This window comes from Brugia malayi, assembly GCF_000002995.4.
Source record: "Brugia malayi strain FR3 genome assembly, contig: Bm_v4_ChrX_scaffold_001, whole genome shotgun sequence".
Classification (NCBI taxonomy): Eukaryota; Metazoa; Nematoda; class Chromadorea; order Rhabditida; family Onchocercidae; genus Brugia; species Brugia malayi.
This window is the reverse complement of record NW_025062479.1, coordinates 15,547,445-15,564,938: the sequence shown is the minus strand read 5'-3', so window position 1 is coordinate 15,564,938 and position 17,494 is coordinate 15,547,445. Positions and strand designations below refer to the sequence as shown.

At 22.7% G+C, this 17,494-nt stretch overlaps 3 protein-coding genes across 3 annotated transcripts; 2 read left to right on the top strand and 1 right to left on the bottom strand.

Annotated features, from left to right (window-relative positions):
* Positions 1–4,318: 4,318 nt before the first annotated feature.
* On the top strand, positions 4,319–9,717 carry Bm18017 (Uncharacterized protein; the record flags this gene model as incomplete). The annotated part of the gene is made up of 8 exons (XM_043074982.1): positions 4,319–4,378; positions 5,896–6,039; positions 6,363–6,596; positions 6,906–7,058; positions 7,444–7,547; positions 8,135–8,249; positions 8,607–8,797; positions 9,549–9,717. The coding sequence occupies 8 exons, from the start codon at positions 4,319–4,321 to the stop codon at positions 9,715–9,717; spliced, it is 1,170 nt and encodes a 389-aa protein (XP_042930916.1).
* Positions 9,718–13,012: 3,295 nt separating this feature from the next.
* Positions 13,013–13,823, bottom strand: Bm13351 (Uncharacterized protein; the record flags this gene model as incomplete). The annotated part of the gene is made up of 2 exons (XM_043074981.1): positions 13,013–13,146; positions 13,778–13,823. The coding sequence occupies 2 exons, from the start codon at positions 13,821–13,823 to the stop codon at positions 13,013–13,015; spliced, it is 180 nt and encodes a 59-aa protein (XP_042930915.1).
* A 1,183-nt stretch (positions 13,824–15,006) lies between these two features.
* Positions 15,007–17,183, top strand: Bma-lntl-1.3 (Uncharacterized protein; the record flags this gene model as incomplete). The annotated part of the gene is made up of 4 exons (XM_043074980.1): positions 15,007–15,145; positions 15,556–15,775; positions 16,207–16,366; positions 17,085–17,183. The coding sequence occupies 4 exons, from the start codon at positions 15,007–15,009 to the stop codon at positions 17,181–17,183; spliced, it is 618 nt and encodes a 205-aa protein (XP_042930914.1).
* Between the last annotated feature and the right edge of the window lie 311 nt (positions 17,184–17,494).

The window sequence follows — 17,494 nt, the reverse complement described above, 5'->3', positions numbered from 1 at the left end:
TCAGTTTAATTATAACAGTTGCATTTCAGTTGATTAATGATGAACAATGAAAATTGTATAAGAAAAAAAAAAAAAAACGATGTAACAATTTTTTTTTAAAGAATATCAAATTGCCCTATAAGTATTTTTATGTTGCACAATTTTTCATCAAAAAAATATTTCATCCATTTAATTTAAGAATGTAATTTAGCATTCAATCCTCTCTTCTTAGTTTATGATAAAAATTTTATTTAGCTAACATAATTTTCTTCATTTACAGGAAGGCAAATAAACTAATAATGAAGTTTTATTTATAGCAGGAAAAAAAATTTATTTTTTACTAAACTTATAAAATAAATTGAAAAAATTTTGTTCTTGTCCTAGAAACTATATCAAATTTCATCTTCAAAAGCCATACAACCTTTTTTTTTTGAAAGAAAAAGCTAAAATAATAAGTTTGAAATTTGGTAGTAATATTAACATATTAGTGATATATTAATTATTATATATATTATTATTGATGCAATATAACAATAAGCTAATTTGAAAATTGTTAATATTTTAATTTTTTTCTTTCTTACTAATTCATTTATTTTTTTAAAATCATTTTATAAAAAATAGCAAATCATATGATATTTTAGATGGTAATATGATAATTAGGAATGACAAAGAAATTGTGTATGAAATAAGTTCAAAATATGTAATTAGATTATTTATTATTTTATATCAAATATATTAGCAATGCTTTGCTTTTTTTTTAATTAAAAATCATCAATATTTGATTCAATAAAGTAAATGTTAAAGCCAATGAAATGTTAAATTTTAGCAATTAATAAATTAAATATGTAATAATTTAAGTAACAATATTATTTAATAAAATATTCACTGATATATCATAAAAATATATAAATCACATTTCTTTTTTGCATGTTTATGCTTTATTAACATTTAAATTATATGTTAAATATGCATTACTTTTATTAATTTATACTTTCATATATAATATAATTTTTTTTTTCTTTCGCACGAATATTTCTCTAATATTTTCCTGAAAAGTACATAAAATCTCTCTAAATTATCGTCGTTTTTTTTTTCGGATAATAGTAAATAAATTCAAGTAAAAGGTCAAATTTCACAATTTTCAGAATCAACAACCATACCTAATCTTCAATTTATTGAAAAAATCTATTAAATAGCTTATGTATACTTATCAACAATAATTCATTCAAATTCATTCTCCAAAATCAATCGTATATAAACAAATATTTCTTTTTCACTTAATAATTGTTACTCTTTTTTTTTCTTGTCTTTATTTTGTTTTTCTTTTTATTAGCCTTTTAATTATGATTACTATTAATTTAAGATCCTAATTATTACACTATAAAAGAATTTTTTATTATCAACATTTTATCAATTTTTTCATTTTTTAATTCTTGTTTTATTACTTTTTCTTAGTCAATTAATTTTTATCTCCTCTAATTTTTTCAATGCTCTTTCGCAATTACATTTTGCATAATTATACTCTTAAATATACTGTATTTCCAGTAAAATTTAATATTATTACCTTATCATCATATTGTAATTAATTTTATTTAAAACAAAAATAATTTTTTGTTTTCAAATTGTAATTTTCATTTATCAAAAGAGATAAATTATCATTTGTCAACGTTTCTGTTTTCCTTTTTTTCTTTTGTTCTACAGTAATATAAAAAAAATAAACGTTTTCCTTCTTTTTTTTTTTTTTTGAAAAAATTTTATCTTACAGCTTTTCTATTTCACGCTGATGTTATTAAGTAAGATGACAACTTATTTAGAAAGAATCATAAATAGTTTAATTAAAAGTGAACAAAGTAAACATAAGAAAAGATCAGAACTGATGATAGCTAATTGCTGATGGCTACACATTTATGTAGCGAATGAATTAATCTTGACAACATTCATCACTGATACATAAAGAAACGAGTAAATTCTTTATAGGTGAATGAATATGGCAACCATTAATGAACAGATAAAATTTTATCTCATTTTTTTAATAAAAAAAAGCAATAAAAAACTGAGTTTTTTTGAAAGAAAAGTTAAATTTGAAATGTTTTCGATTTAGCTTATCATTTAAAATTTTAGGAAATTATTTTATTCCAAAATTTATTTTGTTGTTTTAAGTGCTATCAATAAATGATTATGATAATTACTTATTGATAATATTTTATTGTTTAAAAAACGAAAAACTAATATAAAAATATTGCAAAAAAAAAAAATCAACATGAAAGTAATCGGATACATTTACATTATTTATATGCCAGTGTTTAATTATTTTATTACATTTATATATTTCAGTGATGAACAGAGAAAGTAATTGATTATATTTCTTTATTTCATTCTATTTACTCATTTGATAATTGTAAAATAATTAAGTGATAAACGTTAGGTTAATTTGTTACAAAAGAAATAAATTGTTGGACGTAAAATATCTGTCAAAAATTTAATTTCTTAATTAATTTCTCTTCCGACATGCCGTACAAAATATTTTTCTAGCAAACTAGAAAAATTTATTGCTATTGATGAAACAGTGGTTACGCCTGCTTCTTCTGCTTTCAGTAATTTTTAAGATCGATTCTGATAAGCATTTCACTTACTTTTCATTCTTAAATTATCTTATTTGTACTCTCTTTTTCTATTTCTGATTATTCTTGATATATTTCTTATTGATTTGTGAAACAGTTTAAATATTAAAATTGTTTTTATGAAAAAAAGGCACAAAAATGTTCACTATTATTGAATTTGTAATAGTAATGACAATAACAATAACAACAATAATAGCAATAACAATAAAAAAAATATCAACAACAATAACACCTGCATTATCTTATTTAATTGTTTCTACTTTTATATGTTAACTACAAATTTGCTAAATAAATTTCCATTAATGCAATCCTTTCTTCTTTTCGTAAAAACAATACCAAGCAAATTTTCTCCATCTTTTTTTAAGAAAAACAAAAATCAGATTTTAAGAATATTTCTGAATCAGATGAAATGAAATTTATAGCTATACGGAATTAAAAAAAAAAAAAAAAAAAGTTAAAAATCTATTTGAGACATATTGTTTATAGATAAGCGAAATAATATAAATAGGCAAATTCTTTGATTTTAATTGAAATTTCATTATATCTTAAGTAGAAGAGTAAAAGAGGAAATTATAATGCGATGCAATATGTTATTGAACTTAAATTTAATGGTATCTAATCAAAAATACTTACCAAGAATGCAAAACAACTTAGTGTAATTAACAAAACAAGAAAATAATATTTCTTTTTTTAGTTCCATTAATAGCATTGCTTTATAGTTTGAGCATGTAATATTGTTTCAAACACTCTGATTAATTAATTTATTAAAAGTGATAATAATGATGGAAATTTAAGATTTGTATCGATGTTGGAATGAAAAGGAATTTTAATAATAATAAGCTATGTTTATATATATACAATTCCGTATGAAAAAATTGAATTTTGCTAATATGTTCCAGGTGAAATTGTATCATTAATCATAATTAATGCATTAGAAACAATATGCTTTTTACTCAATTATTTTTGATGTTTTTTTTTTTTTATAATCTTAATATTACTATTGACATAACTAAAAAAAAAACGAAAGTAAGTAAAACAAAAAAATTTTTTTTAAAAAAGTTGCAAAAAAATTAAAAATTTACAAAAAAAAAAAAATTGGAATTTTTTTGGGAAAAACTTTTTTGAGTAACTTTTTTTAATTACATATATAGATTACATGATTACAATATTTTTGTTAATAGTAACTTTTGTAATTTTAATTTTCTCACACTAATATATTTATTTTTTTCAGTTAATATCATTATTTTTAATTTATTAATCTTCAATTAAAACCGTTATTTTTTAATTTTAATTTTTTTACACTTAATATTTATCTTTCTTTTTCATTTCATAAATTCTCACAGCGTTATTATGATTATTCTATTCATCATCCAATCTAAAAGGCTATAATACTTTTGAAAAAAAAAGTAAACAAATTTCCTCCCTCTTTTTCTCATTCATCTCATCATAACTCACTTTTTCAACTTTATCAGGCCGCAGTAAGTTTTCTTTTATTATCATATTTCAAAAAAAGAACTTTAATAAAAATTTTTTTTTTTTTTTTGTTTTAATCAATAACAAATTTACACTAATTAAATGTAAGAATAAAAAAAGAATTAAAAAAAAGAAATATTCTAGGTTTTATGCAATTTAGTAAGGTGATATTAGCTGAAGTTTTACATACTGCCACGGATATTCATTTAATCTGATAACAACTGATACCATCACTGCGTTCATTCATGCTAACAAATTCAGCGACAACTGACAACGATGATTTCATGAAATGCATCGTTTACACGGTTATTAATAATTCATTTTATTGATTTTTCCCTTTTCTTTTTTTCTTTCGTTTAATTTTTAATAATATGTTTCCTTTTTTTTGCAAAATATTGAAATTATTATTCTTTAATTATTTCAATTATTGATGACATTTAACAATTATTCCTCGTGACAAAGAGAAAAAGAAAGATAATTTAGCAGATGAGTTTTACCATTGATTTTTTTTAAAATATCATTTCTCATTTCCTTTTTTATCGTTTTTGTTTTTTTTCTTCCTAACTTCTACATTTTTAAATGAACTTTTTTTTCCTACTTTATAACTTTTATATGTTAGTACATAATGCATTAGCTATTAACAACAAAATGTAAATAATAGATGGAAATAAATTGAAATTGTATCATATTAACTCTAATTTATTGGAAAATAATAATTAATACTTCTTACTTTTGTCTTAATCAAAGAGATTATTGCAGTATAAACAGCAAACAATTGCATTTTCAGCAAAAAAAAAAAAAAAAAAAAAAATGAAATGAATTAAAATTTAAGAAATTTTATTTTTATTATATGAATATTTTCCTGAATTAATTTTTCATTTTTTTATTTTTTATTCATAAAGATTTTTTTTTATTCATAAAAAAAATCATTCATTTAGTTGTAAAATAATTGATGTAACATTTAATTTCCAAATGATAAAATCTCTTTTCTTTTAATTTTCAATTTTTTGTTTTGTTTATGATTTGATATTTGAAACTATAAATGTTGATGAAATTTATAAATTTATCATTTTATTATTAATTGTTATAAGCTAATGCTATAATAAATAGATTATCTAATTGCTTTTTAATTTTAAATTTGAAGAATAAAATTATATTAGGCAATTCGAAAGTTGTAATAATGATGATAATAAATGATTGTATTAACAATAATAATATGATAACATCAGTATGACAATAATGACAATAGCAGGAAAATATTCATCTATTAATGATAATTATAGTGTTAATATTAATATAATACTAATAATATTGGTGATAATTACAATATTAGTGATATAATAATAAACAATAATAGTAAATGATAAAAATAATAATAAGAACACTAATAATAGTAATAATAGTGATAATTGTAATGTTAACATTAATATAGTAATAACAACAGTAATTAATAATGATAGATTAGTGTCAACAATATATCAGTGCGAACAATGACAATAAAAACAATGGTGATAAATATAGTGTTGACATTAATGCAACAATAGTAATAATAACTATAACAACAACCGTAATAATTGTGATGCTACTAGCATCAATGTGAAAGTAAAAACAATAACAGCAACAATAATGCTTATAATTATAGTGTTAGTATTAATATGACAATAAATATTAATTAAAATCTCTCTTCAAATTCATTATAATTTTATTTTCATTCTATCACAAAAATAAATAGAAAACAAAAAAAAGTATTATTTATCAACTTTTTTTCCCTTTTAAAAATACTACAAATAAATATAATTAATTAATACATTAGTTATTTTAGGATAAATTTCGTGATCCATCAATGGATATTCGTGTAACTGTACCATTTGCAATTGCATATTTACTTATATTCATCTTAGGAGTAATTGGGAATGTTTTGGTAGTATGTCTTACTTTATCGCATCGAAAACTTCAAACAGTACAAGTAGTTAATTATCATTTTCTTTTTCTCTGCTAATATTACCATTTTATCTATGCATGCATAATAATTTATTATTTAACAAAAACAAATAAAGGGTGTAATTTATATTAATGTAAAAATTTGATATTTAAAATAGACATTTGCTATTACTAATAAAAACTATTTACTTTTATTATTTTTACTTATTTAATTACTTATATTTTTATTCGTCATCAGTCATTAACTAGTTAATGAACAATTTTGACAATTTTTAAATAATCTAAAAACTTTTTTCATTTTGAATTATAATATTTATTTAAAATGAATTGTTAATTTTTACATTTCAGAATATGTTTATATTGAATTTAGCTAGTGCCGATTTAGTTGTATGTATTTTTTCACTTCCAATTACACCGGTTGCTAATGTTTACAAAAATTGGTATTTTGGCTCGGCAATGTGTCATGGACTTCCATGGATGCAAGGAATTGCGGTATTCATTGGTACCTTCAGTTTGTGTGCTATATCCGTTGATAGGTATATTATGGTAATTCTACCAACGAGGAGGATTATTAATAAAACTGTTTGTTTTTTCTCTTATTAAATTAAAAAATTAATTAATTATTCATTCCTTTACTTTCTGGACGAAAAGATTTTGATATTAATGAAATGAGAATGAATTTCGCCAGTAATTATTTTGTGAAAAAAAGCAGCAAATTTTAAAATAAGTTTTGATATGTGATTAATTTTTTTTTTTTTATTTAGCTGTAATTTTATTTTCATTAAGTTCGTAAAATTATTTCCTATAAAATTCAATGAAAGCTTATCTTTTTATATTTTTTTAAATCTCATTTCTCATTACTTTTTTTTTTTTCTTTTTTTTTTGTTTTAGCGCTCGAAATATATAACAATTATTCTTTGGACATTATCAATAATTTCAACGCTTCCATATGCAATGTATATGGATCTTATTGTTGTTGATGGAATTTGTGGCCAATTTTGTACTGAAAATTGGCCAAGCTCACGTTTAAGAAGTGTATATACGGTAGGTAACTTGCGCAACATAAATTTCTAAAATAAAATAAAAATATTGTATTCTATTGTATGAAATTACTATAATCTAACATTAATATTCAATTATATTATCAAATGATATTCTTTCATTCTATAAAATATTCTTTCATATTTTAAAATAATGAAATTCAATAAGATTAAATAAGCATAATTTTGAGTAAATTTCTGCTCAGAAAAAATTAATTAATAATTTGCTAATTTCTCATTTTTATCAAATGTTTTTGAAATAAAAATTTTTATGAAATAAAAATATGAAGAAAAAATATAAAATGAAAGAGAGAAAGAAAGAGGGAGAGAGAGCAACAAAAATTGCATTAATATCATATTTGAACATATTAATTGCATTATTTTTATAGATATTTGTTTTTGTGGTACAATTCGTAATTCCGTTAACAATTATGTTCATTTGTTATTATTATATTTTTGCTGAATTGCGAAAAAGGACATCAAAAAAGATTATGTAAAACACTTCATTTCATCCCTTTTTTTTTTGTTTTTCACTTTAATATTAATGTTTATTAATTCGAATTTAGATCAAAATTTAAGATTTGTTTCTTATGTTTATAAAAAATAATATATTGAATAAATATTTTATTTAATTATTCATTTCATTTTTCTTTTTTCTTTACTTTTTATGATAGAATCTATCATATTAACACGTTACAAATAGTGAGCATAAAGTTAATAAATTATAATGAACTAACTAGGCATGCATTCTGGATTAACAAAATCTAAGCATTTAATATTAAACTTAGTGTATACATATAGTATTATGATATTAAATTTAGGTTTTGAATTTAGATTTCAAAACTTTTTCTTTTTTCATTTTTTTTTTTTTTGTTAGATCAGATTTTTTGTGAATATTATAAACGTTAATCTCATATATATATATAATAAACATTTTTGCTGAAAACAATTTTGTTAAAAGAAATAATGGATAAATAGTTTCCTTTAATAAAAGTATTAAAAATATGAGATTTTTCTAATAAAGTTTTTTTCATTTAAAAGCGTAATAGGATACCTGTCAAATAAAAAATTAATTTTTAGGCGTTTAAAAGAACGTTCAATGGCTATGGCATCAGCAGGTTTAGTAGAGAATCCCAATAATAATATACTGGATTGCAAGAGAAATTTTGGTAGTAATGCTTTTAAAGAAAATCATGTGAGTAAATAATTAATTAAACATTTAATATTACTAAAAATAATCAAAAAATTTATTGATTATCGCTATTTCTAAAATCTATTTATCAAATTTTAACACTTTCATTAATTGTGTTTTAAATTCATCACTTTTTTCAAAGCAAATTCCTCATCAACAAATTAATGCAATTTGAAGAGCAATCATATATTTTTTTTTCTTTTAATAAATTTGTTAAGAAAATTTTATGAGAATACTCTTTAAAGAAAATCATATCAGTAAAACAATTGATGAAATAGGTATAATATGATTTTTTTAATGATATAATATAATTCAATATTTTCATCTTTACTTTAATTAAAATTTTTTTTTTTTTTGTAGGATCGTTTACGAAATGAATTATTAGCAAATGCTAGGCGTAATACAATATTACTTGTTAGTATGGTTGTATTATTTGCCGTTTCTTGGCTACCACATAATATTGTTTCATTATTAATGGAATTTGATGAAAGCTTATTTGAGCGACACGATGGTGTCAACATTATTTATCTCATCAATTTATTCACTCATTGGTATGAATGTAATTCTTCCACTTAATTATGCAATTTATTTCTCATTTTTTTTTCATCACATATATATATTGGAAAATATAAGTATAGATCGAATTTTATATTTCTTCATAAAAAAAATTTTTTTTTATTATATTTTTATATTAGAAATATAAGTATAGATTAGATTATACATTGAAAAATGTAATGAAATTTTTGTAAATGTTTTAAAAAAAAATTATGTGTACATTAAAAAAGAAAAAATAATACTTTACATTATATATAATTTCATCAGGGAGTAAGAACGAAAGACAAAAATGTGTTTTTTTTTTTGACTTTAAAAGTATATGAGAAAATTTTTGAATATAAAAAATACACTGTATACTAACTTATTTTTGACTTATGATGTTGCTTTCCATTTATGATTTATGAAAAACAAGAAAGAACGAAGAAATGATAATTTATAGATGCAACCAAATACAAAATATTCAATCTTTTATAATAATAATAATAATAATAATAATAATAATAATAATAATAATAATAATAATAATAATAATAATAATAATAATTGATAGCAATAATGACAATAATAGCAATAATAATGACAAATAGTAATAAATTAATTAATCATACAAGTTATCAATGCTATTAATTTCATTGTATAATTAAATTTTCGTGGTTTTTTTAACTTTTTTAATTTCGTCCATATGCTATCAACCACATGATTATATTAATAGTATAACCATATCATAACTTTTTTTATTTTATTTAGGGTAGCAATGGCAAATAATGTTTGGAATCCAATTTTATACGCACTACTAAATCCGTTATTCATTGAATTAATGGCGAAGACATTGTATAGGTTACGAAGGTTAATCTGTTGTTGTTTTTGTGGTGAAAGAAGCACTACTATACGAGAGGAACGATTTGAAGTTGAATGAAATTAATGTTTCATCTCTTTTACTTCTGACAAAAACTTGAAATGATGCAACAAAAATAAATTGAAAATGATGAAAATAAGAAAATAAAATGATTTATATTCCATCTTTAAATTTATAAATGTGATAATTTTAAAGTTTCTAAAATATTAGTAGATTTAAAAAAAAAAAAAAAAAAAAAATGAAAAACAAAATGCCATAAACAATTTATTATTAATTGCAAAAACGGCACAAAATTAGAAATATTTCATTGAAATTTCAATTATTTGCTTCAAAATTAGCACAAAATCTTGATTTCTGAATAGAATTGTCAAAAAGAAATGCATATTAATTCAAAAAAAAAAAATCTATTTGTTTTATAAAGTGAAGTGAAAAATCGAGATACAAGTAAATAATATGTACTTGAAGTATGAAGTAAAGTGAACAAATGAATGAATTGACACTTTCATAACTTTTAACTTATAAATCATTTTAGAATATATCTCGGTGTTAATTCATAATTCAATAAAAATTCTCTGAAGTGAGGAAGCAGAGATTAAAACGTTCATGTAAACTTAAATACAAAAAAAAATTGAAATTCCAAAGTTTTAACAATGCAATCTAAGTTGCATGCTGCAAACTTCATGCTATATATCTTATAAAAATCTTTTTTATTTATCTACATTAACATTTGAAACAAATTAATTCTTTTCTAATTCAAATAAGAATTATTATAAAAAACGAAAAATTAGTTGAATATATATAAAAATAAGTTGGAAACATTACAAAATGCTTCTTTTTCATGAATATATGAAAATGATGAATATAATATTTTGTCAGTAAACAATTGATCACTTGAATAGATCACTTTGACAATAGGCGAAATCGAACAGATCACTTTGACAACACGAAATCAAACATAACTTTTACAATAATATAAATAGTAACGTATGGTAATATGTGTTTGCAATGATTTACAGAAGTGCAACAAAATTCTTTATTCAAATTAGAAAATAAACCCAAAATCAAAACTATATGAAAATTTCGATGCGTATTGTGAAAAGTTTTATATAATTATTTGAATTATAAATATTGTAAATTACCATTAATGTTCTTCCTATTTTTTCTAAAATAATAAAACTTCTTGAAAGAAAAAATAAAAAATCAAAACGAAATGTTATATATATATATATATATATATATATATATATGACATGTCACATATATATTGCAGAAGTATTGAAAGAAATCAAAATTATTTGATAAGAAATTATCAGACTGTGACAAGAAATTAGTCACAGTCTAATCAGATGCATTCTTACTGTATATGCAAAAAAAATGTTTCCGATAAAATTTTGCAAATGTTCGCATTGATTATGAATGATAAAGAATAAAGTTAACATTTGGCATTTAGTTTTTGAACTGAAATTAACTCAAATTTCAATTCATTCGTTTTTTTATTCGACTTTTCTTAACTAAATTTTAAAATCTAACAGCTTGAATTTTCCAATCATTTATATTGAATTATTTTTCATTTCAGAATATGCAAGTGCCTTAAATTATCATATCTATTTTATTTTGAAACAATTTCTTCAGTTTATTTTAGTGGAAGCCAATTATTTAACTGATAATCCCACAAACGTTATTCATATTACTATGGAAATATTTTTTGTAAAAATTGATAAACAAATTTTGAAGGCAAAAATTTTAAACCTTGTCAAAATAATTTTTATTTATTTATTTTTTAAAAATAGTGTGAGAGCAGAAAATCGAAGATAAAAATAACGTGCTTTTAGTTCAGGTTAACAAAGTTCCATTTATTAGTAAAGATAACTTTTTAATTTCTGAAATAATGATAAGGTTAGGAATGATAACAAAGATAGGCATAATAATGGCAGTGATAATTAATTAATGTAATGAGTCCTCAAAAGAGATATAATTTAGCAACTGATAACATTGCTGTTTTGATAAGAAAGCTTTGAGCAAATATTTGATGTAACTAATATATTGCATAATGATGTTTGATGTGTTGTTTTCCTTTTCCAAATTGTATTATTAAATTACTTTTGTAAAAAAATTTCCGACGATAATTAAGGAGTAAAAGTTTCAAATGATAAATTACAAAACAATGCTTGAAAAGTAAACAAAGTTATAAAATAAATTATGAAGATAAACAAAATTTTAGTTTTGATGAATTTCCGTATTTTTAAAAAACGTTGGGACTACAAAAAAAAGAACGAAAAACAGTAGTTAATAACTTCTATGTCTTTTTTTATCTTTTCGAAAAACCATATTTTTGGTAGATTCGAGTAATTTTTGAAATCGATCAATTTTATTAGTTTAACCTAAAATAAATAATCAATTGGTAGAAGGTAATTAGATATATCAAATTGGTTAATAGACATCATTTTCGGGTGAATAACTTAAGATGCGCAGTCTATAGCACCTCATCCATCAATTTAAATTTGCTTAAAACATAGCGTGTTTGAAATGTTTAAAATTATCTTTTTATGCTTAAAATTCAAAAATTTCTTAAAGCTATTGTTTGGGATCAATTTTAATGTTAATTTAAGACCTACCTTTCATTTCATTTTAAGTTTATTTTACATCTATTATTTTATACTGTCGGCCAAACCAATAATAACATGGATTTTCGTCTAAAATTAGGAACCTAATTTTTTTTTTGACCAATAATGTCAATATATTTATTAGTTTTGATAATGATTGCGACATATCTCACTTTTCAATTTTAATTTTTTGGCTTTTTTCTAAATTTTCAAGATTTTCACTACTCATAGAAATGAAATGTTCTAAAGTTTAATGTTATGATCCGTTATTCTTACTGACTTAATAAATTAACAATCGTTAAATGCGATAATCTTCAATGTTGATAATATAATTGTTGATCGCCAGAAATCTGTGCATTCAGAAATTTAACAAATTCTTCTCGAAGCTGACAATGAGCGAACAATGATTCACTGAAAGTAAATGGTAGAGTATATGAGTGTTATTAATCTAAGTCATAATTTGCATAATTACAAAAAGCAATTTTTAAATTACACATTACTCACAAATCTATGTTTTTTTAATTTGTCTGCAAATTTCCTAGAGCATACAAAATTCGGAAAACGTAAATAGTGCAAAATACGGTTGATGCAAATTTTAAGTGCAGTTTTTTACTAATTTTATTACTTGTCATTTTTTAAATTGATTTAAAATAAAAATTTATATTTATGTTAGGTTTTTTAGTTTATAAACGCTACAGCGATGTTTATATGTGACAAAAGGTGAACCGGTTTTTTACATCTCTGACTACTTGCTATTTTATTACTTGGAGAACCGGAATGAGGTCGGTTTTTCGATTACGGACCAAATAATCACTTCTCATCCATTTCATCGTTCCGGAATGAATCTCGCTGTATTGAAAATAACAAATAGGTAAGGAAACAAAATCTGAAATTGCATCTGTCTGTTTTACTCTGAGCAATGCTCTTCATTTTAATTTTGTTTTTGCATTTCGAAATAATCATTTTCTAATCCATTTGAAAATTGATCTATGGCAATATTATCGTAAGTTAAATGTAAATTTTTATATTTTTGACTATTATCTACAATGTTCGAAACAAAATCTTTGAAATTTCAGTGAACAATTGTAAAGTATTTTCATTATTTCATGACACATTCATACATTTTAGATAAATTAATCAATTTTGTCATACTAGAATTTGCGATATATCAAAATTTACGTCTAATGCATAATTGACAAGCGGAAAAAGTAAACAAGTGTTTCAGATGGTCTAACGATACTTTCAGAAGATCAATTGCCTCACTCAATCGCATATTTCTACTGAACTCTGTACTATTTTTCCCACAAAATGTAACTAATTTTTCCAAATCATTGCATTGAAATTTAATATCAGTTAGATCTTTTAATAAGGATGAAAAATGCTTCTGAACATTTCAGTTTGCCTTTCTTTTCTTCAACAATCCTTAATAGCACTGATTCAATTATTCAGGTCGAAAATAAATATTAATACATTCCAAAAAATTCTGTTTTGCTGTAACGTATTGGAGAATAACTTACTGGAAAAGCGAGATCGGTCCGGTTGCAAAATCCACACCTGAAACATTTATCTGGTAGTATTGGCCCCTTGAGACTGAATTGTGTATGCCTTCTCAAGCAGTGTTATGGATATCACTGAAGTTGAGGACTGTTTTGTGGTGGACAATGGCGAGTCATAGGAAGGCGGTAATCTTTGATCCTGGAGACGAAATCGGCCAAACGTAGCTGCATCCTAAGTAAAAAAAAGTTTCAATGCTAGTCACCTCTGCCGATTCAAACTAGACTTGAAAATTATCTCACAGTTGTTTTTTTTTTTTTATTATTTTGTTTTTTTTATTAAAGTAAGTTCTCTCATAAAACATTGAAAATTCTATGATTTTCTGAGGAATGCTTAGTGTTCTAATTAAAGAAAAAGAATGATTTATCAGCGTTTTTAATCAATTAATTTTGAGTAATATTAATTAGCATCTAATATGTTTCACATCTTGACCAAATTTGGCAAAGTGCTAAATTCAATCAAATTTTTCTTATTATAAATTTTTCCTAGATATTTTAATTTGATGTGTAAAAAGAAGAAAAAATTATAAAAATGAAGACTTTTTTTCTTTTTTTTTTTTTTGCAATTCAAACCGCAAAAACTTATTTTCAATTATTTTATGGTTCGTATTTTCTTCATTTATCGCTCATCAGATTTTTTTTTCCTTCATTTTTTTGTCCAAAATTTTTTAATGAGAATGCAAGATGAAAGAAGATGGATGGAATAGAAGGAAGAAGGCAGAACGAGAAAGATAAAAAAAGGACGTAAAAAAAGCAAAAAGCAAATTGAAAAGTATGGCGTAGCGGTATTTCAATCTAAGAATGGAATGTAATTAGTATTTGAATTAATTTTTATTGAATCTGTAACAAGAAAAGATTAGAAACAGATAATTTTTTTTGATAAAACCTGTAAAATTTCGAAAAAAAATTTATAGCGAACTATCTATTCATCTATTTTTCAATGAGTTTTTACCTATAAGACGATGGCAATGATATTAAGAGATAAAAAAAGCGTAATTTGCCTGCTTAGATCATAAATTGCAAATATCATTTCGCTATTTGATAATTTTTTCCTAATAAGATCAACCAGTAATTAATAAATTCAACATATACAATTGAATTACAGAAAACTTTGTGATGCAATTTTGCAGTTTAATATCAATTGGTCGCATTTATTTAACGAATATTTGGAACCGCGGTATACGGTATCAGGAATGGATACGCGTTTTGTTCACCAATCAAAGAGCGAACAGGTTTTATTCAAATCAACGTTCACAAATAGCACCGAACGGGCGCAGGAATATACTTTTAAAACAGAACGTTCTACTCGCAGTAGTGCAACAATTTCAATCGGTTAGTTTGAATTATTATTAGGAAATTGAAGTTTAATAATTGCATGTTTGAAAATTACATCATTACTTATATTCAGAAAAATATTTGTGTTTAAACATTTAACATAGTCAAATACTGAGTATATTAATTGTTTAATATGATTTAATATTAATATTAATAATAACAAGTACAGTTGGTAACAATTAATTAGTCAAATAATTGGATAATTTAAAGCAGAATGGAAAAGACAATGTTAAAAAACAAATAAATATGTTTGAAAAATGGAATAATTAGCAAAGATCAAGAAAGGAAATAAGAAAAAATATGAAAGTATGATTAATATTAATTAGCAAATAGAAAATATGTAAAAAAAAAAGAAAGAAATGAAAAATGAAATAAACATTGATTGAAATAAATTTGAAAATTTTTAGAGAAAGGAGTATGTCGTGGAATGGAAATGGAATTGAAATTGAAAACGCCATGTGAAATTGTTGAAGCAAATGCTGGCTTTCACAATGAATTAAGTATTGTAAGTATTGGTGAGAATATAGTAGAAGAAGAATTGAGATGGGGTGTTGATAGTACCATTAAGGTACCACCGTTATGTGAAACTGTTGCTGAATTGGTCATTCTCGAGGATAGTCAGACAAGGTTAACGTTGTTTCTTTTTATTTCACTTAATTGCAATTTTACATAATTAATGGTTATATAATGGAAAAAATTTTAGATTAAGAAAATGTGTGCAACTATTAAAGTTGAATTATTTGCAATAATATGTATTAAATGATTATAAACTTAAATTATTATCTAAGAATTTATTCACAACATTGAAAACGGATACTTAACTTGCTGTCAAAGAAGTTATTGACAATTTTGAGTGATATAGTGATAACAAATAACAAATGTGAAACAATTTCTTTTAGCCATTTGTAATAGATATCTACCATTTACAATGTGTAACGTAAGAAATAAAATTTCAACTGGTCAGATTGATTTGAGAATTGACGTCAATATGTGCATTGCGTGCTACATGTGTTGCGATATGAAATAGACTAATTCTGGTGAATGCTATTATATTTCAGGAATTTTGCAGTAGACAGTCGTATTTCTGGCAGAGTAATAGTAACAGTAACGAATTTGAAGGAAAATAACAGTTTGATAACAATTATTGAAGGGAAAGTGGCCGATATCATTCGCAGTATCGCGAATTATTCGGCTCTTGGTTTCACTATCAAAGATGATGTTTGTTCCTTTATTCTTCATCTATTTCTCTTTCATAAATTCTTTTTTTTTCGTAAATATTTATCAAAAAAAAAAGGAGATTTTAAATTTGGTTGCTTTTTTTTGCTATCGAAAAATCATAAGTAATTTGTTTAATTTTATTTAGAAATTTAAGTCTTTAATGTGAAATATTTTACTTTAGTAAAATTTTGAAATTATTGTTCTCAGAGTAATTTCACTGCTAAGATGAAAAAATATCACATGCAAATTACTGAAATTATCTAAGCATCAGCCGTAACTTATTCGATGCTTTAGACCGATAGTTTAAAATGGCACAGCTGAATTTCAAACGTAACCAAATTTGCAAAAAAAAAAAATAACTAAAGTATAATTTACTTTAAAAAAATATGTTAGATTTAAAAAAAAAAAAATGAAAATAATAATAAGAGTAGTAATATTAATTAATAGTAATGGTAATAATTAATGATAATGAAAAATATAAACAGTAATAAATGATAAGTAATAATGAATAGTAATGATAATAAATGATGAATGTTTCTAAAAAGGAATGAATGAATATTATCTCAAATATACTACAAATTCTTCTTCCCAAATATTTTTGTGATATTTTGAACAGAAAAGAAAATGGAACAGCTAGAAAAAAAAAAAATAACCAGATTTCTTTTTTTTTTTGAAAACATGAAGTAAAAAAGCAGTGAAACAATTGCAATCATTGCAGATTGTAACATATACGACAAGAGGTATATGTAAATTCAAATATGGCGTCGAGCAAATTGTCAAATTAAAAGAGCATCCGCTGATGCTACCATCTTTGTAAATATGCAAAAAAAAAAAAAAAAGAAAAAAAAAAAGAAAATGAAAGCATCGATGGTATTATGGGGGGGAGGTGAAAATTTTTAGTGATTTTATCAATAACGATTGATGGTTTCCTTATGATTGTTATATTTGTGCATTTTTCCTCAAATTAAACATTAATTGATCTTTTAGTGATTTTATTATCATTTATAGTTGTTTTTTTTTCTTATGGTTATGAATAAATTACAGCATTGAACATTTTATAATCGATTAATCAATGCTTTCTTTCTAATTAAATCAACGGTGTTTTTTTTTTTTTTTTTTTTTTTTAAT